Genomic DNA, 23994 nt, shown 5'->3' with positions numbered 1-23994 from the left:
GCATTTCCCTGATTATTAATGAAAGTGAACATCTCTTTGTGTGCTTATTGGCCACCTGTACATGCTCCGTGGAAAATACCTATTCAAACACTTTACCCATCTTTAAATTGGGTTGTTTGTCTTTATGTTGTTAAGTTATAAGTGCTCTTTACATTCTGGAAACAACTCTCTTATCAGATATATGATTTGCAAATGTTTTCTCCCATTTTGGAGTCTGTCTTTCACTTTCTTGAAAATGTACAATGTCCTTTGAGGTGTATGTTTTTATCAAGCCCAATTTATCTGTTTTTTCTTTTATTGCTTGTCCTTTTCACGTCACACCAAGAAACCACTGTCTAATCCAGGGTCACAAAGATTTGACTGTCATTTTCTCCGAAGATGTTACAGTTATAGCTCTTACATTTAGGTCTTTGCCCCATTTTGAGTTAATTTTTAATATGGTATGACAGAGAAATCCAAATTCATTCACATGTATGTGGATATCCAGTTGTCACAACACCATGTGTGGAAAAGACTTCTTTCAACAATGAATTTGGCACTTTTGCCAAAAATCAGTTAATTAAATATATGTTAATTTATGGACTCTGAATTCTAGGCCATTGATTTATATGTCTTTCCTTATGCCTGTATGTCTTGACTACTGTAGCTTTGCAATAAGTTTTAAAATCAGAATATATGAGACCTCTGACTGTTCATTTTAAAGATCGTTCTGGCTAATTCAGATCTCTTGCATTTACGTATGAATTTTAAGATCAGCTTGTCACTTTCTGCAAAAAAGAGACAGATTTAATCGAGTGTATTGATTTCCTTGATCAAACTGGGGAGAATTGCCATCTTAATAATTTATCTTTCAATCTACAAACACGTGATGTCTTTCCATTTATTTAGGTCTTTTTTTTAATCTCTTTCAAAAATGTTACATAGTTTTCAGAGACGACATTTTGCCTTTATTGCTAAACATATTTTTAAGTATTTCATTATATTTGGTGCCATTGTAAATGGAATTTTCTTTTAATTAGGGCTGCCATAACAAAGAACCACAAAGTGGCTTAAACAACAAAAATTCCTTCATTCTCTCCCAGTTGTGAATGAGAGAACTCTGAAATCAAAGTGGCACCAGGACCACGCTCTCTCACCTGGCTCGTAGAAACCCTTGGCGTTCCCTGGCTTGCAGCTGCACGAATCCCATCTGTCTTCACTGCCATATGACCATCTTCCCTTTGTGTGTCTGTCTCCTCTGTGTGTCTGTTCCTAAGTCTTTTCTCTTTTTTAGTATAAGGGCACCAGCCATGTACTAGTAAGGGTACACCCTACTCCAGAAGGCTGTCATCTGAATTAGACCTTAATTACGTCTCCAAAGACCCTATTTCCAAATCAGGTCATACTCTTAGGTACCAGGGGTTAGGACTTTGACGTATCTTTTTGGGGTTCACAAGCCAACCTACAACACTATCATTTTGGGATTGTTTATTGACAGTGTATAAAAATGAAATTGATTTTTGTAGACTGATCTTGAATCTTACTGAATTCATTAGCTCTCATATTTTTAGTGGATTCTTTAAGATATTCCATATATAAGCTCATGTCATCTGTAAATATGGTTTTACTTCTCCCTCTCTGATCTGGATGTTTTTTGCTTTATTTTCTTGCCTAATTGTCCTGTACAGAATCTCCAGTACAATGTTGGATATATGTAAGTGGCAAGAGCAGATATGCCTGTCTTTTTCCTGATTTTAGGGGAAAGCTTTCAGTCTTTACCTTTAAGTATGATGGGAGCTATATTCCATAAATGCTCATTATAAGGTTGACTGAGTTTCCTTCTATTTGTTGTCTGCTGAGTGTTTTTCATCATGAAGGTCTTTTGGATATTGTCAAAGGCTTTCTTCTATTCATCTGGTGTTAAGGACTGAATTGTGCCCCACTTCCCAAATCTGTATGTTGAGGCCCTAACCTCCAATGTGACTATATTAGGATATAAGGCCTTTAAAAAGATAATCAAAGTTAAATAAGGTCATAAGGCTGCTGCCCTAACCTGTAAGAAGTGGTGTCCTTGTAAGAAGAGGATGAAACCTCCCCACGCACAGACAGAGGAAGGGCCATGTGAGGGTAAGCAAGAAGCTGGCCATCTACAAGCTGGGAAAAGAGCTCTCACCAGAAACTGAATTTGCTGGCTTCTTGACCATGGACTTACAGGTTCCAAAACTGAGAGAAAACAAATGTCCGTTGTCTAAACCACCAGCCTATGATTTTTGTAGTGGTAGCCCAAGCAGTCTAACATATATATTGCATTAATCGATTTTCAGATGTTAAACCAACCTTGCATTTCTGTGATTCTGGCCACTTGATCATGGTGCATAATCCCTTTATAAACTGCCGGATTCAGTGTGATAGTATTTTGTCGAGGGTTTTTGCACCTATATTCACAAGGAGATCATTTTGCTATCAATGATATTAGATAATGGGCAAAATGTAGATGAGATGAGAATTAGATGTAGTAATGTATCTGTGTTAATTTCTTGATGTTAATGGTACATTTCGGGTGTCTCCAATAAGTGAGTGTTTCATCTCCACTTCCTATCATTCAGCTGGTTCTGACACTATTCAAGCATGTAAGTTTCCCGTTAGGGAAAGCAACCTACAGAACCATTCCTAAAGGTTGAATGAATATCTGGCAATTTTTAATCAGCCCAAATTATTAACTCAATGCCAATGAGAGAAAAAAAAGGAACAAAGAAAAAAAACCCGACAATTTCATGAAAAGGCACTTTATGAAATTCTAAGGCATCATGATCATGAACAGTTAAAACCTATTTGTTCCTAGATTAATGTAACTAATCAAATGCTTTGGGTCTATTTGTTTACCACCAGTTCACATATAGAAAGTATTTAAATTAGCCTAAATTAAATACATGTGGCAGAAGAATACAAGGGAAGGGAAAACAAATCTAACTTCCACTTTTTATTCACACCATTAGTACAAGTCCATTCATTTCAGTACAAATCCAGGAGCTTATTTAACCATTAAGGAAACTTTACTGTCCTACCATATAATTTAGGTTAATAGAAAATTTAAAAAAGACTGAAGACAAACTATCTTAAGACATTAATCAATCTTTTAATGTATCAATTTATTGCATGTCAGTACAGAAAAATAGAAAGTATATTTTAAAAGAAATTTATTGTTAAAAAACAAAAATGTTTGCCTGACATGATTAGCGCATAATGTACTATAACATTCAAATTTGAGTTATAAAATTGTATTACTGCTTCAAATAAAATATGGCAAATAACAAAATATGATTTACATTATGAAACTGGATTGACTTATTTTATCCTGAATGTACTTGAATAGGCTGAAAATAACTTGAATTTTCAGTATATGGTGTACTGACAGAAATTGCTATAAATTATGTTAAATACACACTCATCCCTGGTATATATGTATATATGACACTTTTTGTAAAAAAGTGTCTCTTATACATAGTCCTACTGTTAAACTACACTTTAAAGATACAAAATATAAATGGAGGTATATTTGTGCCATTTGGCAAAAATGTGTTGACTACTTACTATTAAGGATGAATGCATTTATTTCACCATAAAATTAATATACTATTTCTGGTTAGCTAAGATGATGTGCATATATGGCAATATAAACAGAAGTGCTTTTTATTTTCAACTCTATTGATTTAAAAAATAGATGTCTGTGCTCTGTCATTTCCAACTTTACCTGAGTGATATGAAAATACATGAATTTAAGTGGATCATTCAAAAGCATCATGACTATTTGTCACGTGTCTTTTTCCGTAATTGCTGTCAAACACTGTGAGAAAAACGGAGGGGGGGGGGAGGTCAGGAGGTTTTCAGAATATCTCAACCACGACCTGATTTAACAAGCGACTTCTGTGACATCATCTTTTAAGGTTTACCTTATTTACTCCTAACCTCAGGGAAGGAATGGACTCAATCATAAAAACTACACTTTAGTTGGGCTTGCAAGATAGTTCACAGAAAACTGAATACAGCCTTCACTCCTTAATTCCACTGAACAAGCCAATACCCACCTCAAACCAAATCTTACAAACGTAAGAGATGAATGTGAAAGCATCAGGTGGCACTAACTCTAAGTGTTACAAAGAGTTAATCAGGTGACGTACTGCCAAAGGGGGGATCATGTTATCATCAACCGTCTACAGACCATGAAAAATAAATTTAAACTGCCCCCATAACAAAATTCAAAATACCATTTTAATGAAAACACCAATTTTACAGCCAAAATATTTGCAAAAGCACAGGGTAGGTGCAACATCAGGACTCCAATGACCTTCTGTTAGAAATGCCTTGTTTTGTTCTGAATGTTAGGTTTCCTCATCACCAATCTCATCAGCTAATTACTTCCTAGATCGAAGCTTGAGAACTATGTCACATTTCCCCATCCAGTTGTTTCTATCCTATTTGCACTTTTATCTGTTACAAATGATTTCTTTCCGCATTTTGCAATATCATTTTAGGATCCTTTTTGTCATTTTACCCCGAGTAATTCCTTTTAAAATAATCGATTTTGATCTAAATGAGTTTTATCTTGCCATCTAAAATCATTCTAGAATTTCCAAATTACAGTAGCTTAGTAACTTTAAAAACTCAATTCAGAAACTCCTATAGGGGATGCTCATGTGTAAATGAGCAAAAATTAATAAACAAGATGGACACACCCTTACTCCCACTAAGAGATGGGTCCAAAATGAGGGTGTGACCCATGAAGAATCCATGTTTTATTAAGACCAATTGCTATGGCCACAAAATTAGACACATTTTATAAAACTGATGCCATGGGGTTTGTGGGCCCCTGATGATAGGAGTTTGCTTTCTACCTCCTTCCCGTCTAAGGAAACAGTCCCCAGTACAGAAGCCAGGAAAGAAGGATGGACTACAACCCTAGACGCAACCTCTTCCCTTTGCTGCAGAAGGAAAGGGAATGGAGGGAGGGAGAAACACAAGTACTCCAGAACTTCCGAAGTCCTGGATTAAAAAAAAAAGCCGGGGGGGAGGGTGACTGTAAATCTGGAGTACTGAAAGAGAACAAAAGGCAGCATAAAATGAAACACTGCCGAAGAAAAAGCTTTTTATGCTTCATCAGCATAATATTTATAACTAAAGTTGATATATTCCTCCACAGCGTGGGAGACTAAATGATTACATGAAAACCTAAGAAGGTCCTCTGTAAACTTGAAGAATGATAGAAGTCTAAGGTGTGCCGTGTATAAGCTCACGTCTAAATACACTACACTTTGTTGTAGTAACTGTTTTCTTTTTAATGCGTTACTATTTAGGATACTCATTCTACATAGCAATGATTGACAAGATGAAAAGTAGCCTTTAATTGTAGTGAATTTACACATACAAAATACACCTTCCATGATACGCGTTACCAACTTTTTTTTTATAAAAAGCATGATTTTTTTTTACAATTTATAGAAAACATCCTTTAGAAATCATACTTGCTATAATTTACTTTTTCCTAAATATTGACATAAAGTGAATGATAGGAATGTTATTTGGCAAAAGTATTTCTAGCCCTATCTCCATGGAAAGTTTTAAATTAAGGTCAAGATTATTGACCTATTATTTCTCTGCCCTAGCTGCTTGCACAAAGCCAATAAATATAGCTAAAATATTCAAAAAATAGTATATGTTGGAGCTGACATAACGCCGTACAGAGCTCAATTACATCTAATTTTTGAGGACTGCTTGAAAAAACTTAGCACAACTATGCCTCATAGCTTATATTTTTAAGGTAAATCCTGTAAGTTTTAAGGGGCTCTTCTCTACGTAAGATTTTTCTTACTCTTCTGTATGTCCAAACACTACTTCCCACTGACAGCCATTTAATTAAAGGTGCTGACAGGTTCTGTGATTTAAAAGCTCTAGCGTCCCTTCACTCGCACAGTCCTACAAGGAGAACATAAATGAGTCAGGCTTCCTAGAACTCTCGATGCAGCTCTTCTGTTTCGTAACTAAAACATCAGACCAAAGAAAGACAGCCTGCTTTTTTTTTTTAACTTTTGTTTTTGTAAGTTTTATTTTCAGAAAGTCCAATAAATGGTATCTTGGCTTTAGTGGGATAGATACACCAAGATATTGGGACTTAAAAATCATATGTGGAAATTTCTGTAAAATAGTATGTACAATGGAATAATGGTAAGACTTCCTAATTAATTCTTAAACAAGTTCTGATCTTCGTTATGACTGCTATTAGGGGTTCAGCTGTAGACTTACAAAACTGACAGAAGCTAAAATTTCTTTGCCACCAAAATTACAAATGTTAAAAAGTTCAAATATGCACATCAAAGCTGCAGTAAAATTCTAAATTTCTATTTTTACATGCCATGATCCAACATGTCAGACTGTACCTAACAAAACACGGTACATTTCTATTGGAAAATGGGGTCCCATTTATTTGTAAGAAAAAGCTGGATCTCAGCATTCACCAGAGCAAAATTCAATGGCAACCTGCACGCAGGCCTCAATTTCATATCTTGCTAAAAACAAAACAGAGTTTACATAAAAATAGCTATGACCCAGGGCATCATGTACATTGGCATATGACCAGTACTATTTACAGTAAAAACATGGCATTGCGTAAGTCAAGGAATAAAATACCATCATGCATTTCATTTTAACTTTTAAGGTGAAAAATGCAATTACAGAACTAAGTTTGCTTACCATGATTGTCCCAATATTTACTAAAGGAATAATACCCAAAGGTTTCTTGTTTTCGTGTCTCCTTCCACACCTAGCCATTAATCGAAGTGTCACATAGATTACACAGCTGTAGCAACAAGAAACTTTTGAATATAATATGCTATTATACTAGCATATTAAACTAAAGACACAAACACACAATCACATTGAAAGGTTTGATGAAAACGTATGAAGTAATTCCAAGAATTATCGTTCTTCAAATGTAAAAAACTATTTGGATCATCTCAAAGGAGCAATGAAGTCCTTTCAAAGTTTAATGTCACTCTTCAGACAAGTACAGACATAACACACTTCTAGAAAGGAACATTCTTTATCATTCTGCACAAATTAAAATACAGTACATTAATCAAAAAGAAAAACATTATATAATTGTTACATTAGATGAAGTTTTTGCTATTTCTTCAGGAGAATGACTCTTTATTACTTCTTTGATGAACTGTTCAAGGGCAGTGAAGTAACCCTGGCACTGCCACGTATCATTATGAGTTCCATCAGGAAAAATGGCTAATCTCTTAGTCCGAGAGGGGGAGAGTTCATAAAGCTGCTTCATCATTACTGGTGGAATTAATTGGTCGGAGAGTCCAGAGATGAAAAGAGAAGGCATTCTGCACTGAGAGATTTTTCTGTAGGACAAAAATTTATTTTTGTAGCACCATAAAGGAAGGTAACGCATTGGGAAGAATGAAAATAAAGTGCTGGCCATATGTGGTATACTTAAAAATGTGTTCTCCACCATAATGGCTGAAATCCTATGTGAATTTTCAGAAGCCAAATGAATAGCCACTGCTCCTCCCAAGGAACGGCCAAAAAGAAAAATTTTTGTTTTGTCGAGGTCGGGCCTGGCCATCACGTAGTCCAGCACAGCCTCGGAGTCTAAGCACAGCCCCTCCTCGCTCGCTTCTCCGTCGCTCTTCCCATAGCCTCGGTAATCAACAAGCAGAAGGTTAACTTTGAGGTTGACCAGCATGAGCAGCGCATTTGGTAGCCTGTGACCTATGTTGCCTGCATTCCCATGAAAATAAATTATCGTTGGGGAATAGGGCGAACTGTCTCCAGTGTATCTTATCAAAATGAGATTCAGACGCACTCCGTCTTTGGTTCTGATGAAAACGTTTTCATGTGGAATACCAGTGGGCATGGGAACATAAAGGCGTGAAGACGACGGCTGTTCTGGGAAGTAGAGCAACACGTCCTGGAATTTATACAGAATGCCTGCTATTGATATGAATATTAACAGAAGTAAGATAATGCCTCCATACAGGTGAAAAGTCACTATTAAAGGTAAAAGTGAAATGCGGCAGAGAGCCCAAGACCATGAAGCCAAGGCTATTAGCCATCTTTCAACAAAGTTCCACAGCGTCCAGGACTTTTCCATTGTGGCTCTTCGTACGTGTCCTGAGAGAGAGAGAGAGAATCAAAAACTCAGCGTGTATCTATTATTTTAAAAAGCAGATCCCATAAATCACAGTGCTAGGGGAAACCCCAGAAACCTACGTCAATATATCCACAAAGTCAACTGCTCTGATTCCCTTTGTCCCTTTTATTCTAAGGTCTCCTCTCTCCCTCCACTGCTGTACTTATGAAACATTTTCTAAAAAATACAGGTATTTCCATGCCTGTATTAATTTAATAGAAAAATAAGTTGATGCCACATTCCCAATTTTTTATATGAAAGAATGAAGGCTCAGGAGCATATGTGGATTGGCCGAGTCCTGGTTTTGCAGGTAGAAGACCCTGGAGGCCAATGAGTGAGCCTCCAGGGCTCTGGTGCACCCACCAGGGAGATAGGTAGGGTGAGGGCAATTTTTTCCTTAATTGAAGTAAAACTGACATATAACATTACTTTAGTTTCAGGTGTGCAACATAAAAATGATTTGTTATCTATATATACAACAAAATGATCACAGTAAGTCTAGTTAACATCCATCACCACAAATAGTTACAAAATTTTTTTGTGATGAGAACTTTTAAGACCTACTCTAAGAAACTTTCAAAAATGCAATACAAAACTATTAACTACAGTCACCATGCTGTACATTACATCCCCATGACTTGTCTATTTTATAACCCTAAGTTTGTACCATTTGACTCCCTTCACCTATTTTGCCCCCTTCCCCCAGCCTCTGGCAACCACTGCTATGTTCTCCGTATCTATCAATCTATCTTTTTTTTTTAGATTCCCCATATAAGTGAGATCATACAGTATTTCTCTTTGTCTAACTTACTCAGTAAAATTCCCTCAAGGTCCATCCATGTTGCTGCAAATGGCAAATTTTCATTCTTTTTATGGCTGAGTAATATTCCACTGTGTGTGCGTGTGTGCGTGTGTGCGCACGTGCATGCGTGTATACACACCCCACATTTTCTTTATCCATTCATCCATTAATGAACACCTAGACTGTCTCCATATCTTGGCTACTGTAAATAATGCTGCAATGAACATGGAGGTGCATATATCTTTTTTTAGTTAGTGTTTTCATTTTCTTTGGATAAATATCAAGAAGTGGAATTGCTGGCTCATTTGGTTATTTCATTTTTAATTTTTTGAGGAATCTCTATACCATTTTTCATAGAGGCTGTACCAATTTACATTCCCACCAACAGTTCACAAAGGTTTCCTTTTCTCCACATCCTCACCAAAACTTGTTATCTCTTATCTTTTTGATAATGGCCATTCTAACAGGTATAAGGTAACATCTCAATGTAGTTTTGATCTGCACTGCCCTGGTGATTACTGAAGATCATCAGCCTCTTTTCATGCATCTGTTGGACATCTGTATGTCATCTTTGGAAAAAAAAAGTATTCAGATATTCTGTCCATTTTTTTAATCAAGCTGCTTGAATTTTTGTGCTATTGAGTTGTGTGAGTTCTTTATATATTTTGGATATTAACTCTTTATCAGTATTTGATTTGCAAACATTTTCTCCCATTCAGCAGGTTGCATTCTCATTTGGTTGATGGTTTCCTTTGCTGTGCAAAAAAGCTTTTTAGTTTGATGTAGTCCCACTTTATTGTTACTTCTGTTGCCTTTGCTCTTAGGGTCAGATCCAAAACATCACTGCAAAAGTCAATGCCAAGGAGTTACCACCTGTGTTTTCTTCTATGGGTTTTGTGCTTTCAGGTCTTATGTTAAAGTCTTTAATTCATTTTGAGTTAATTTTTGTGTGTATAAGACAGCAGTCCAGTTTCATTCTGCATCGTTTTCCCAGCATCATTTATTGAAGGGACTGTCCATTCTCCATTGTATATTCATGGCTCCTTTGTCATAAATTAATTGACCATATATGCGTGGGTTTATTTCTGGGCTATTCTGTTCCACTGATATGTTTGTTTTTATGCTAACAGCATACTGTTTTGATTACTACAGTAATTACTACAGTAATTACTACAGTAATATAGTTTGAAATCAGGGAGCACAATGTCTCCAGTTTTGTTTGCCTTTCTCAGGATTGATTTGGCTATTCAGAGTCACTTGTGGTTCCATACAAATTTGAGGATTATTTGCTCTATTTGTCTGAGAAATGCCATTGGAATTTTGATACAGACTGCACTGAATCTGTGGATTGCTTTCACCAGTATGAACATCTTAACAATGTTAGTTCTTCCAATCCATAAGCACTAAATACCTTTCCATTTTTTTGTGTATTCTTCAATTTCTTTCATTAATGTCTTATAGTCTTCAGTGCACAGTTCTTTTACCTCCTTAGATAAATTTATTCTTAGTTATTTTATTCTTCTTGGTGGAATTGTAAATGGGATTGTTTTAATTTCTTTGATAGTTCATTGTTAACATATAGAAACATGACAGATTTCTGTATATTGATTTTGTAGCCCACAACTTTACTGAGCCAGATAAGCTGAGGGCAAATTTTATTTAAAGATGTAGTTAACAGATTCTAACCTATCAAGCCCAATCTGATATAATTTATTGTCAGTTTTTTCACATTATAGAAAAAAATTATAATTAAACTAGCATAAGAAAAACTAAAATATTTCCTCCTGTATTTGGAGATCCTCACAGCTAAATTTAAAACAATAGTTTAAATTAGCCACTAGTTCCTAATATTGTACTATTTTTAGGAAAAAGTTTAATAATTTGTCTTTTACATCTGATTAAAAAGAAATGTTAGCTTGCTAGTATTATGAAGTATGCTAAATCTTTTATACAGTCCTTATTGCAATTTCATACCAGATTCAAAACAGATTGCCATGATTTACTCTTAAGGCTATAAACACGTGGGGGATAAGTGTGAAACAAAGACACACCAGTTCTATTTGAGAAACAGAGATAAATGAAGAAAATGACTTACTGGAGAAAAATCTTTTAAAATTTGCTGAAAAATATAACGTGAAAAAAAAATAAAAGCTTTCAGAAGTCAATTTTTTGTTATCAAAAAAGTTTATGCATGCTGTCTTAAAAAGGGAGACAAGGTGAGATTTACTTTTTTTTATGTAGCAGTCATCTACCTAGATAGTTATCAATTTTTAAGAAATATTACATTTCTCTTTTACTAACAAAACTACTATAAGGAAGTTATTCTTAAATTTAATAAATATCTGTTAATGACATATTTTTGAAATTTTATTGCATGCCATAAGCTAATAAATGTAGTAGTTTAGTTCATCAAATTAGATACAAACACTGAAAATCAACTTAGACTGACTATAAAAATGAGTTAGATGATTTAATAAATTCGATTTTTCAATATTATAGCACCAAAAATATTTTACAATTTCACTAAACATGGACTTTCAAATTTGAGTTTTTGTTCCAACGATTCTCTTTGAACATAACCCAACAGCATAGCATTTTTCTGAAGTTTCTCTGAAATCAACACTGCCACCCAGTTGTAGCAAGTTTTACTGCAATGAGCACTATGTTAAGCTGGAGAAAAGCAGGTAAATGAAGTAACAAAAATCCAAGCTTCAAAACTACAAAAGCAATACCTAAGCACTAGGTGTCAGATCTGGTTAAGAACCAGACTGGAAGAGGCTGCAGAGCCAATCACACTGAACACTGACTAACCGTTCCAGGTAAATAATCAGTGCTCTTCACGATCTCTGACTGCTACTCACCAACACCTTAAATCAGACATTCCTCTACACTCTTCCACGGTAGTGGGTGAATCTCAGCAACGCCTCTGACCACTTAAACTTTTCATCTAATGCTTACTTGAAAATGGGAGACAGACTGGCATTAACTTTATACAGCAAAACAAAAGAATTTTTCTGTAATGATTAGGATTAACAAGGTCTGGGGTAAAACATACAAGTACACTGGAGCACTGTACTATTCAGAAAATCAGATATACCATTTAAGATACTTCTTTAGTGAAAAAATGTGCTTTTTTTCATAGACAAGCCAATCATTTATGACAGACGTATCAGAGAGATGAGAATGTCTAATATTTATTTGATGATACAGTAGAAAAAAACACACTAAAACTGCATCACCCTTTCAGTCTGCTCTACCATATATTTGCTGAATAATCTTGAGTTTATAACTTATCTTCAGTCTGAATTTTCTTCTCGGTAGAACGAGAATTTTTAAAATGCCTACTTATAAAGCTGGTCAGCATTATCAAATAAAATTAATAAAAAAGCATTTACAAATGCTATAGACATATTACCTTTATTTGCATTAGTGACTAATATTCCTAGCTGTACTACTACATTCTTAACCATGTTCTGCTCAAATTAACATCAACATCAGAATTTACCAAGCACCTATGAGACAAGAAAAAAGAATCTAGAAATTTGATTGAGGGCATGGCAAACCACTCATATAACCTGAATAACGAGGAGTGAACTAACTAAATTTTCAAGCCAAATAAAGTTATTATAAAAACTAATATAACACTAGACAAAATATAAAACTTCCTACATGTGGATAAATCAGATTTTGAAATTCAAACCACCTGTATAGATTAAATCTATATAGTTAAGTTTTTCAAACTTTGAAAAAAAATCTTTTTTTTTAAAGTAGCCTCTTTAATTTCTAATTTCAACATACAATATTAAATTTAAATCTACAAGGCCAGGAACTGTGTTTTTCTTTTTCACCACTGTATCCCTATGGGTAGTACACAACTTTACATATACTCAAGACCAAAATGTGTTTTAAATGAACAATCCAGCAATGTGCCTGAATGATTAGACGTCTAAGAAAAGACAACTGCATTCTGAGCACTGGGCATGTAAGTTCAAGACTGGACATTAGGAAAATGGCACATGTGAGTCCACTGCTGGTTAGGAACAACAGGGATCAAACCTGCAGTTTTCCACAAAACATTCCTGAAAAGTTGCCTTAATATAATCTTACAATGGACTGTTATTAAACTGTGGAAGTCAGAATAAAAATCAGTTCATTTGGAGGACTATCAAATGCAAGTCAGTTTTAAGGACAGGTTAATAAAAACTGTTCTGGAGTGTGTGTGTGGCTTCTCTTTAACGCATTATGGCACATCGGTGGTTCAGGAAAGGACCTCCACTCAGACTACTTTAAATCTCCTAAGCCAGTTTGCCAATAATTTCTGCTCCTTTGTATCATGTCTCCATGCTCTTAAAGGAACTGGGTCTGGCAAACAATACAGCAAGGATTTTTTATTTACTAAATGTGCAGATATTGTAACAAAGTACCATTACGAGAGCCATCTGCTGAGATGTAAAAAAAAGCTTCACACAGACCCAGATGTTATGCTGGTCAATAAAAATCAACACTGCCTCTAACACAGACCACCGCATAGATGCTACAGCTAGCAGTACGTTTTCCATTTATTGTCAATAAATTAGTGTGAATAAAAGGTTAACAAAACCTTTTCTCCTCCGTGGGGGAAAAAATGACCTCTGGTTAACCTTCTAGCACTGTTTCCCTGGAAACCTCATAAATATGGGATCTGAGCTATGTTTCAAGCCACATTTTGTGTGGTAAACTTGACCCTACTGGTGGGATGAATATGGGTTGAGAAGACAGTGAGCAGGTCTACACATGCCCAGTGGGAAGCACAAAGATGGACCTCTCTGAGTGGGATGTGACTTGTAACTGGTGTGTCCTCTGCTGCGTTGTGGATGCCATACCATGCACTGGTGCTGTAACAGAGGACACTGTCTCCCGTGGAGCCGGAAGCAGCTCAGTCAGGGTGGCGCCCGCCCCCACCCACCTGTCATCTCTCCACCAGCCTGACCTGCACTTGGGAACCACACAGCTGATGCTGATATGCTGGGTTTTCTACCCCATGTGATTCACCAAAGCAGGGGGAGGTGGGTGCCAGGGATGTTCTCATGGGCCTATTGAGAATGTCCAACTGAACCCAAAACCACTGCTGCTAGACATGCTGAATAAGCAAGACAACTAGTTACCCCTTAAAAAGTATGTCCAATGAGGCAAGCATTTATGAATGTGTTGCCAGAAGAGATGGATTATTTGCCAGGTTCTACGCCTGCTGCAAGGCATTTGCTGATTAGATTTTAGCATCATAAACAACCAAGAGAAACGGTGAGTTTAATATACTCAAGGTTAAACCACAGTTTATACCAATCAGAAGGGTTGCTCGGAGAGAAAGAACATTAGACCTGTAGAGCACAGAAACTCAGTCACCCAATCCCTCCTCACTGTCCACGCTGCTTCTGCATCACTACTGTCTTCATGTCTACATCTTACAGAAATACCTCATTTACTCCCATGTCTCAGTTCTGCCCTTGCCATGTTATCGCACCAGCTCTCAGGTTTCAAATGTCTCTGAAACCCATCCATCTGTGGCTTTAATCACCCTCAGTAACTCCTCAGCCACTTTGAGAATCTGATGCACAAGCTCTCGGGATGATCTCTCATAAAAAGCAAGCCTCACTGGCTGGTACACCTGACGGATTCTTCTCAGTCCACACTGCAACACCACACCCCTGTAAGCGGCACCACACCTTGAATCCTCCTCAGCTTCCAGGACACTCCAATTCCTGTGTTTCTCCCTCTGACCTGCCCTAAATGTGGGCATTTTCCAAGGCCCTGTACACTTACCCTTCTTCCCCTCAGGGACTTCCCTCTTTCTTATAGCTCCAACCATCACACTTGTGTATGAATTACTCCCACCTCCATGTCTACTCCGTCCACCATCTCAGTCTGTCTGCTCCTTGAGTACCTGATGCTTTATCAACAACTCAGACTTACCCAAAACTAAACTCATCCTCCCCACCTAATGTTTTACATGCTTTACATTAATTATGAACAAAAAACAATGTACACTTTTTTTTAAAGAAACAATTGATTCTAGGGCTTAATATATAATAAGCAAACTAAATTTAACTATGTGTTACAGTATCAAAAATAGGCACATTATTATAACATGCACAGGTCTTACGCGTGAATGAAAAAAGTCAACCTTAAAGATAATTTTTGTGCTTTTTATTTAGATGAAGAGGTTAGGTGTCATACTGGCTTAAACACATCTCAAGAAAACACTGACAAAAACATGACTAATTTTTACTATTATAGACAAAGTAATCTAATCATGATTGTTTTCTTTTTAAAAGAATGGTTCTGAAATATTAGCAACATCTTTTAATACTGTAACGGCACTTTGGTCATATGAATGAAACTTACCGATCTGGTGACAGCCATTTTGAGAATTTCATGGTCCTAATTAACTTGCTTTGCTCACCTTTAATGCTCCATATGCATCCTATCTTTAAAATATTTGCCCATTTTAAGTATACAATAACCAATTTAAGGCTAAAAGTATAAACAATGTGTAGCTGTGAGGCTATCAGCACCACCACGTTGGCTACAGTGTTGGCTGCGTGGCAAGTCCACAGAGTCAGAGGGGTCTGCTCAACTGATCTCCACTCATCACCTTGAGTGCTCCCCATATATGGACTCAGAGGATCGCAAATGGCTTCATTTCTAAGGAAATATATTTAAATAACTGTTCTGTGCTTTAAAAAAGGAGAGATCAATGCAAAATTTATTCCCACCCTCAATGATATGAGTCCTCAGAACACAAATCCAAGTCCCCAAGGGAGTTCTCAAACTCAGCCCAGACCACAGAAAAGGTCCTACAGTTGGTCTCCCAGCTTCACCGGATTCCAGTGCATCCTACCATACTATTTAAAGATTAAAGACAGAGCCACAGATAAGTGCAGACATCTGCCATTTGAATCATAGCGCTTAGGCACTACAGACTATTTAAAATTTATGTTCTTAAGTAGCTCATGTTCTACACAGTAACTCTCAAGTAACTCATGATCTACTCAGGAGAACATGCATGGACATACGTAACTGTTCGTGCCTAACACAAATTCATTCAATTACAGAGGACACGAAATCAAAGACCACACTGTCCTTAAATACAGCAAGAGAAAAACAAAATCTTAACTATGTGTCCTTCGCGACATAATTTTAGTAATTTCTGGATTTCATCATGCTTTATACTTAAAGAAACCATGTGAAAATTTATGGACAAAGCATAATTCCAAGGGTAAGAATTTCCCTGACTTTCCATCAAACAGCTGCCTATGCCACTTATTTTTATTCACTTAGCACAATTATTCACAGGAACTGGAAGTATTCAAGCAAAATCTAAATAAATACTTGGCAAGGACAGTGTAGAGGAAATTAGAGCAGTTGACCTGAATGAACTTTAAGGTCCCTATTAAACTGAGATTTTTCTACCCTAGTGGTCCTCCAAAGGTGGCTGCAGACTCCTGGCGGTCCGCAAGAGCCATTCCAAGGGTCTCTGAGATCAACAGCAGAAGCTTACTACAACACTACTTGCCTTTTCACTGCTTGACACCAGCACTAATGGTACAAAACCAGTGATGGGTAAAACTGCCAGTGCCTCAGATGAAGATCGCATCCCAACCAATGAGCACACTTCTTTTTAACATTCTGTGTGACAATGTGTAACAAAATGAGGAAGACACAGAAAGCACTACTGCTGTGTACTGAAATACCTCTGAGTTGTGAGCTGAACTAGCTCCATTTTTATTTTTAGGTGGCACCATTTTTACTTAAAAAGACAACAGACAAACTGTGGTTATTCAGGCTTATGTGTCTGGCAGACATTTTCTGGAAAACGAATGAAGTTGCCAATAACTTCCCAAAACTTAGAGACTTTTCTGATGACACTGTGATGGTGATAATATCAACAAATGTGACATTTGCTAACCTATTAAATATGTCAATATTTGGAAGAATCTGCCCAACACAGCAAACTAACACTTTCCAAATGACCGATGAATGAAGTCACAGAAATCAAGCATGGATTAAAAAATTCACTGAAAGATAAACCAATGGATTCTAATGTAACAGAGATGAAGGGCTGTTTGATATGGGTTTCAGAGTCCACAATATAAATGACCTTTAAGAAACCACCATCTGAGAGGGGAGAGTATAGCTTGTGGCAAAGTGAACGCTTAACATGCATGAGATTCTGGGATCAATCCCCAGTACCTCCATTAAAATTAAATAAACCTAATTACCCCCCCAAGGGTTTAAAAATAAATAAATAAAACCACATCCTTAAAAAATAAAAAAAGAAACTACCATCCGTTGACTATGTCCACAATTATCTGAAAAGACTGTTAAAATACTCCCTTTGCAACTACAAATGTCTGTGAGCCTGATTTCCTACGTGCAGTGCACCTAAAACAACCTCCCGCATGAGAACGGAGAAACGTGATCATCGGCGTGTCTTCTAGGAAGCAGACATTAAAGATATTTACAAAAACGTAAAACAATGCCACATTCCTTGCTAATTTTTTAGTAAAGACAGCTGTTTTGCATAAATATGTTATTATGTTAATATGCAGATCTCTTACTGTTATTTTGAAGTGATAAACTTATATATTTTATAAACTCCCAGTTTTAATTTCTAACACAATAAAGCTTTCTATATAGTCTACATATACAAAAACCCTTTGGAGTCTGTAATAATTTTTTAAAATGAAAGGTGTTCTGAGACAAAAAAAAAATTTGAGAACCACTGTTCTGTAACTATATAAATTTACTGCCTTTTTTCCTTAGAGACTTGCCTCCTTCAAATTAAGAATAATGTACTACATTAATTTACATCTTTTGTGCATATTATAAGGTTACTAAGCCTGCTAGATGCTAGAAGAGAAATATCTTTAATAAAAACACATAACTTTCTTCAGGTTCCCAAGGATCATAAACAGAAGACAAGCTTTGGGGAGATGAGCTTTCAACCTGAGCGAGGGCTCTGCCCAGTGCCGGTGAGGCTCTCCACCGGTCAGGGCTGCTTCACATTCTCAGATGAGTAGCCAAGGCCACATTTAAATGTGGGGAACCATTTGAATGAGTACCCTTGTATGTCCCTTTGAGTTTCTACATTTGTAAAAGGAAGCAGTTACCTGAATAACCCCTAAGGTTTCACAAATTCTATTTTACAGGTGATGGAGAAAAACTGGAAAGTTAGAAAACAGGCATTAGATTATGCATAATATTGTCTTTACTAACTGGTACAGTGGGAAGTTGGAGGCCCTGGTTATGTGACTCCAAACAGTGAAGAAGCTACTGAGGGATTAAAAATAATAGAAACCTCAGATGCCCACAGATCCAGGGATTTTATCTTTCAATTGAGGTTCGTAAATATTTTATTCATGAAACATTTTCAGTCTCCTACCCAGACCTCTAACTGTCAAAGTAACATATTTTAAAGAGTACACAAAGTTGTAGAAAATAACTTTGGCTAAACAACCTTTACATAAAACAACAGACACAGTGTCTTAAGAGTGTGTAATTAAGGGAAGAGGAGGACGAAACGCCAGGAAGTAAATACACAAGGAACTGTCACGAGTTCCATGAACTCTGCAGTGTTTTTCTTTGCTTTGTTAATGGAACTCAGGTTATTCCCTCCAATAAAAAGTAAAGTAAATGACGGCAAACAGCACATTAAAGATTAATTCCAAGTCTAAAGTAACAACCACCCTCAACCTCCCCCCTCGCCAAAGAATGTTACTGCTGTCTCTCTGAAGCTTCCACTCTCTTCAGGAGAGTCCTTTATCCAGCAATATTTATCCAAAAGTTAAAAATGAAGAATTACAACTTAACTATACAAAGAAGTAAAACCCAAACTATGGAAATGGATACATTCAACTATTACTGCCCATTAATACTAGCAGAGGGAACTGAAATTATCTTTCATGGATAAAATTGTATTTTAATGATGGTTGGAACTGTTTCACACACACAAAAAAGTAAATGCTAATTATTCTCATTATTTTTAATTGCAAAAGTTTACACCATACTGAACAGTCTACATTCATTTACTGATTCGGCCAACAGTAAAAGGTCTTTGAAGACTATAAAAGATTTTTACCTACACATGAATTAAACAGGAATCCCCCCAAAATAATATGACTAAAGACCAAATCATTAATACAATTCTATAAAGTCCTAAGTCATAAATGTACCATTATTTTTAAAGGCCTTTATAAGCATCTCAATTGATAATTTTAGGAACATGTTGTTTAAAAATAAAAACTGCCCATACATTAAAAAACTTGACTACAAGAGACCAAGCCATGTGTAGGTTCAAGTGAAGACCAAAAAATGGAAAGCAAATTCACGTGTCACTGCTAACATCCACATCACAGGGAAAGAATGAGTATCCTCTGGGGGAATTCACAGCTTCCGATCACATTTCAAGTAATTACAGAACTCAGGTTCAGCCCTCCTGCATCAATATATCTCCTTTTCTGCTAAGCACTGGGAAGTTAAGAAACCATGCCAGCTGCACAGCTGAAATGGAAACACAAAGAGCTGCCATCAGTGTGCCGGAGACACCACAGAATGAATTATCTATTTCCCTAACGGTTACCCACATGTCATCAATAATGAAAAAGTGTGTATTAATAGTCCTATGGGACAAATGAACAATAACTACCTATGGAGTTGCTGGATAGCAACTGAACAGTTTAGAGAGCATTTTAACTGGGATTTGAACTTGCTGGAACAGACACCTCAAATGTTATACTGGGCAGCCACTTAGCAGCATTTTGGTGCTTTCCCTTTCTGTTGAAGCACAGAAGACTTGGCAAATATAGTCAACTCTCACAGAACAAAGATGACAGATTATTGTCATTACCGAAGTCAATCACAATTTGTTCTGAGATTATAAATATCCAAGAAATAAAATGGTTTAAAAAAATTGGATCCACAAGGCTAAAACGCAAACAGCGATGCTGGAATTAAAACTGATAAAATTAGGGTTTCCAGTTAATGAAGGGGTACTGTTCTAAATACTATAAACTAAATGGATGAAACTTAGAATTCATTTTCTCATAAAATGAATGTTACAGAAGAAGTAAGATTTTCTGGCTAGCTCATAAATGTGTACAGTTCTTGTCCTGGAAATACTACACCTTTGCAATTCCAGTACAATGTACTGCTGTAGGAGTTAAGACTTATATGAAATAGTGAAATAAAATGTGGTAACTTATTAAGATGTCTATCATTTCAGGGGGAAGTATCTTAATTAGAAACAAGAGAAAAACTAGAACCTTTTTTAAAGGTCTATTCTAAAAAGAGTACATAAGGGCCTCAAACTACAGAGGTGACTAAACAAGACTTAGCAGGGTTTTAGAATCTGAGTAATAACTGAGTTCTAAGTCAAAGAAAAACAGAGAAACAGAAATAGGTTCCCCTGAGATAAGTGACGAGAAAGAAGAAATCACAGAAAAATGTCAGGATGGACAGTTTCCTATATCCAGCAGGAAAGTCATGTTGCTAACCGAGGGCAACCTGGTTAGTAAACCCTCACATTCAGGTCTGAGAAGGCAGGCGCGAGCCAAGGCATGCATGTGCAGGTATTCCTAAACCGGCTTCCTTTCATCATTCCAACTTAGCGAGCAATGGGAGGCAGTGCCAAGCAGTGGAAAGGACAGTGTGTGGGGCTTGTTATGTTAATAGCTAGGTGGGCTTTTGCCAACTCACTTAATCTCTCTAAATATATGTCTCCTCATATGTCAAAGGGGGATGAAACACATAATTGAAAAGCTGCTGAGATCAAATGTAATACACAGTGTGTTAATAAATGCAACTACTTGTATAAGACAATTTAAAGTATTTTTTTTTTATCTACTAGAGTAGAGTAAGAGAAAGTAAGTACAATTAGAACTGCTGCTAGACTTGGATTAAATAATGGTAAGTGAGGCTCACTGCAGATACCCGAGTACTTGCACACACGAGGTAACTGAGGCAATGTCTTGGTTTTTTCTGTCAAAACCCAGCTCAGATAGCAGCTCCTTCAGAAAGCCTTCTCTGGACCTCTCCTCCCTGCCGCCCACCACTGCACATCCTGTCCTTTGCACACATTTACGTGGTGGCACTCACTACTATAGTGTAACTCAACTGCTTTACACAGACTGGGAGTTACCTGATGACTGTGACGTCATCTTACCCATGCCAGCATTTTCAGGAAACAGCAATGCCTGACACATAGGAAGTCTCTACCAACAGTCACTGAACCGAGCAGTCTACGTCTTAAGCAAGACAATTATGACATTACACTAGACCGTCCATCACGAGTTCTTATTTGGTGGAGCAGAACTTAACCTTTGAGCAAAAGATACGTGATTAAGCTTGCACGCGGATTAAGCCGTGCAGAAAGATACCAGGACAGGATCAATGAAAATCAAGCTTCAAAACTTACAGCCCATATCCCCTTGTGTCTTCCTATTCAGTTATTAGTATACAGTAAATTTAAGTAGCTGTTGAATAAAAGACTTGGTTTTGGTTAAGATACCTTCAGAAATAACACTCGTAACGCACTCTGCAGAAAACACGTTACAAGAACCTATAGCAAGACTGACTTCAACTGTATGGGGTGCTCGCCTGTGCTGTCACTCAAGCGCCCCAAACTTCCCGCCGCGAACCTTGCAAGTCTCAACCTGCAGGCGAGGCGACTGGGTCAGGACGACTCCGTCCCTCACACCTGGGAGCTGGGATTTTCGGTTTCACTTTTCGTGTGCAGGAGGGAGGGCTGGGGTGGGGATGGATGACGTCCAAGCACTGGTGTGTACGCGTTAGTGGAAACACCCCTGACATTCGGAGACACGGTCTGGGACACGGTCCCGGCACCGCACCCGGGGCCGCGGTCACCCGCGCGCCTCAGTTTCCACACCGGCGTCTGTTTGGGTTTCTCCCCTCCCGCAAGGCTGCGGAGTGGGCTCCGTTCGGGTCCCGCACGGCCCTGGGCGCGCAGCCCCGCGCCCCCGGGAGGCGGTGCGGGTCCCGGGCGCCCGTGAGGCCCCGGCCAGCCGCCCGCGCGGCCCCCGGGGGAGAGCGGCCCCGCGGCTCGGCGGCCCCGCTCCGCACTTACTTAGACCCGCTCTCAGGCTGCGAAGTCGGCCGCGGACACGGAACCCGGCGCCGCGCAGCAGCGTCCCCCCGCGTCGCTTCCGTCGCTCCTCATCGTCCTCTTCCCGCCGAGGGGCCGCCGCCGTCGCCACGGTCCAGCCGGGAGCTCCTGCGGCGCGGCACTCGGCTCCTCAACTTCCGGCCCACGCTCGGTGTAGCCGGCAAATGACACCGCCGGCTCCCACATCACCTGCTCCCCGCCTTCCTCCCGGGAGTGGGAACGCGGCCCGCCCCCCCCGGGCATGCGCAGACACCGCGGCCGGGGGAGTCCCCGCTACGGCGGCCGGGACGGACAAGACACCGCGGGGCGGGGCCGGCGGCGCGCGCGCGCTCGTGGTATGCTGGGTGCCGGGCGGCGTCTCCTCCCTCCGAGCAGGGAGGCTTCGCGTCCCGACTGCGAGGCCTCCGGAGTGAGATCTGAGAGCCTGCGGGACGCATTTCTTCCAGAAGAAAGCGTGTCTGCCTCACAGGGTTGTTAGGGGAGTGAGTTCCAGCACTTAAAGCGCCCCCGTAACTGTATTTCTTTTTGTCTAATCCCCGACTCACTCCTGCCTTTGTCAGGGGGACCGTTACAGGCGGATGCTTGCTTTATGGGGCCCGAGACTTGTACCATTTAGACGCTTTTAAAGAAAAAGAATGCAAAATCACGCTTTTGCAAATTTACAGAAGCGCAAGACCGTGAGAACATTGCTAGTGCCCTTCCCAGGGCCTTGGAAGTGACCACACAAATGGTCATTAGCTTCCCTGCAGCGTCATTGGTTCCCCTAACAACACCCCTGCGCACCAAGTTGTACTGAATTGTTTCTTTATAAACGTCTGTCGCCACCCTTGTCGTTCCCTATTCTCTGTTTTATATACACAGACGATAATGCCATGTTTTTTAAAACACGGGATCTGCTAACTGAGTGAGAGCTCCAGGTCAGAGAGGCTCTTGATACTAGGTGCCTGTTGTCCATCACGAGAGCCACCCAGCAAGGCAGACCAACCACTTCAGAAATAAACTAATAAAGTAACTCCAGCAGATACTTAATGAAAAACTCTTGGTTCTCATCGAACCAAGCATTAGAAAGGCTAAAGTCATATGGTAAATTGGAGACTGGGATTTGAATCAACTTGAAGTTTGGTCTGGTAATTACAGTCTCCTTTCTTACATCACTAATACAACGTACAGTCTCCGACAATGTAGGAACTTAGTAAATGTTGAACAAGGTACGAAAATGTACACAGACAAGTGCCATCTCGAATATGGGGACGTGGAGGATCCTCTAACTTAACACTGTTATGTGCTCCTCCAAAGTAAATTGACAATTAAGTTAAATGGTTAAGTATGAAAATTACCCACAAAACAGCATCATGTGACTTTACAACCCATAGGTGATTTCTGAGAAATACTCAGATAACATAGGTGAATTAGACATAACAATGAAATTAATTTTTGTGGGGCTAGGAGGAGCCCTAATCCAGGTTTACTACAAACTAGTACTGTGAATTAATATGTGTCAGTTCGTAAAAAGACTTTTTTTGTACATTAGACAACTCCTAAGGGCACTTAACAGCTCTAAAATGTTTTCTCAGAGCCTGTTGTAGCAAAATTTCACTTCCATTTTAAAGCAAAAATATTTATACGAAAATGAAATAATTATAAAAGTTGTCTCCTCTTACACTTTATGAATAATTTCCACCCCATTGTGGAGGAGGAGAAACCACAGCAGAATACTGGGAGAAATCAAAAGTTCCTGGAACATAAGGTTTGGGTTTGTTTTCATTTCTCAATCCTGATAGATAGCACAATTCCAATATGATAACGAGTGTTCAGTAAAGTTTTGTCGAATAATTTCGAATCCTTGAACAGATACTG

At 38.3% G+C, this 23994-nt stretch overlaps 1 protein-coding gene across 1 annotated transcript; it reads right to left on the bottom strand.

Annotated features, from left to right (window-relative positions):
- Positions 1–2946: 2946 nt before the first annotated feature.
- On the bottom strand, positions 2947–22381 carry ABHD13 (abhydrolase domain containing 13). The gene is made up of 2 exons (XM_074378520.1): positions 22099–22381; positions 2947–8157 (listed from the first exon to the last, which is right to left on the bottom strand). Exon 2 carries the CDS (start codon positions 8135–8137, stop codon positions 7124–7126), a length of 1014 nt encoding a protein of 337 aa, XP_074234621.1. The 5' UTR covers positions 8138–8157; positions 22099–22381; the 3' UTR covers positions 2947–7123.
- Positions 22382–23994: the final 1613 nt, after the last annotated feature.

Source organism: Camelus bactrianus, chromosome 14 (genome assembly GCF_048773025.1).
Source record: "Camelus bactrianus isolate YW-2024 breed Bactrian camel chromosome 14, ASM4877302v1, whole genome shotgun sequence".
NCBI classification, from domain to species: Eukaryota; Metazoa; Chordata; class Mammalia; order Artiodactyla; family Camelidae; genus Camelus; species Camelus bactrianus.
This window is presented reverse-complemented; position numbering and strand designations above follow the sequence as displayed.

Coding starts and splice junctions, on each gene's coding strand:
- ABHD13 (XM_074378520.1), bottom strand. CDS start 8,137: ATGGAAAAGTCCTGGACGCTGTGGAACTTTGTTGAAAGATGGCTAATA.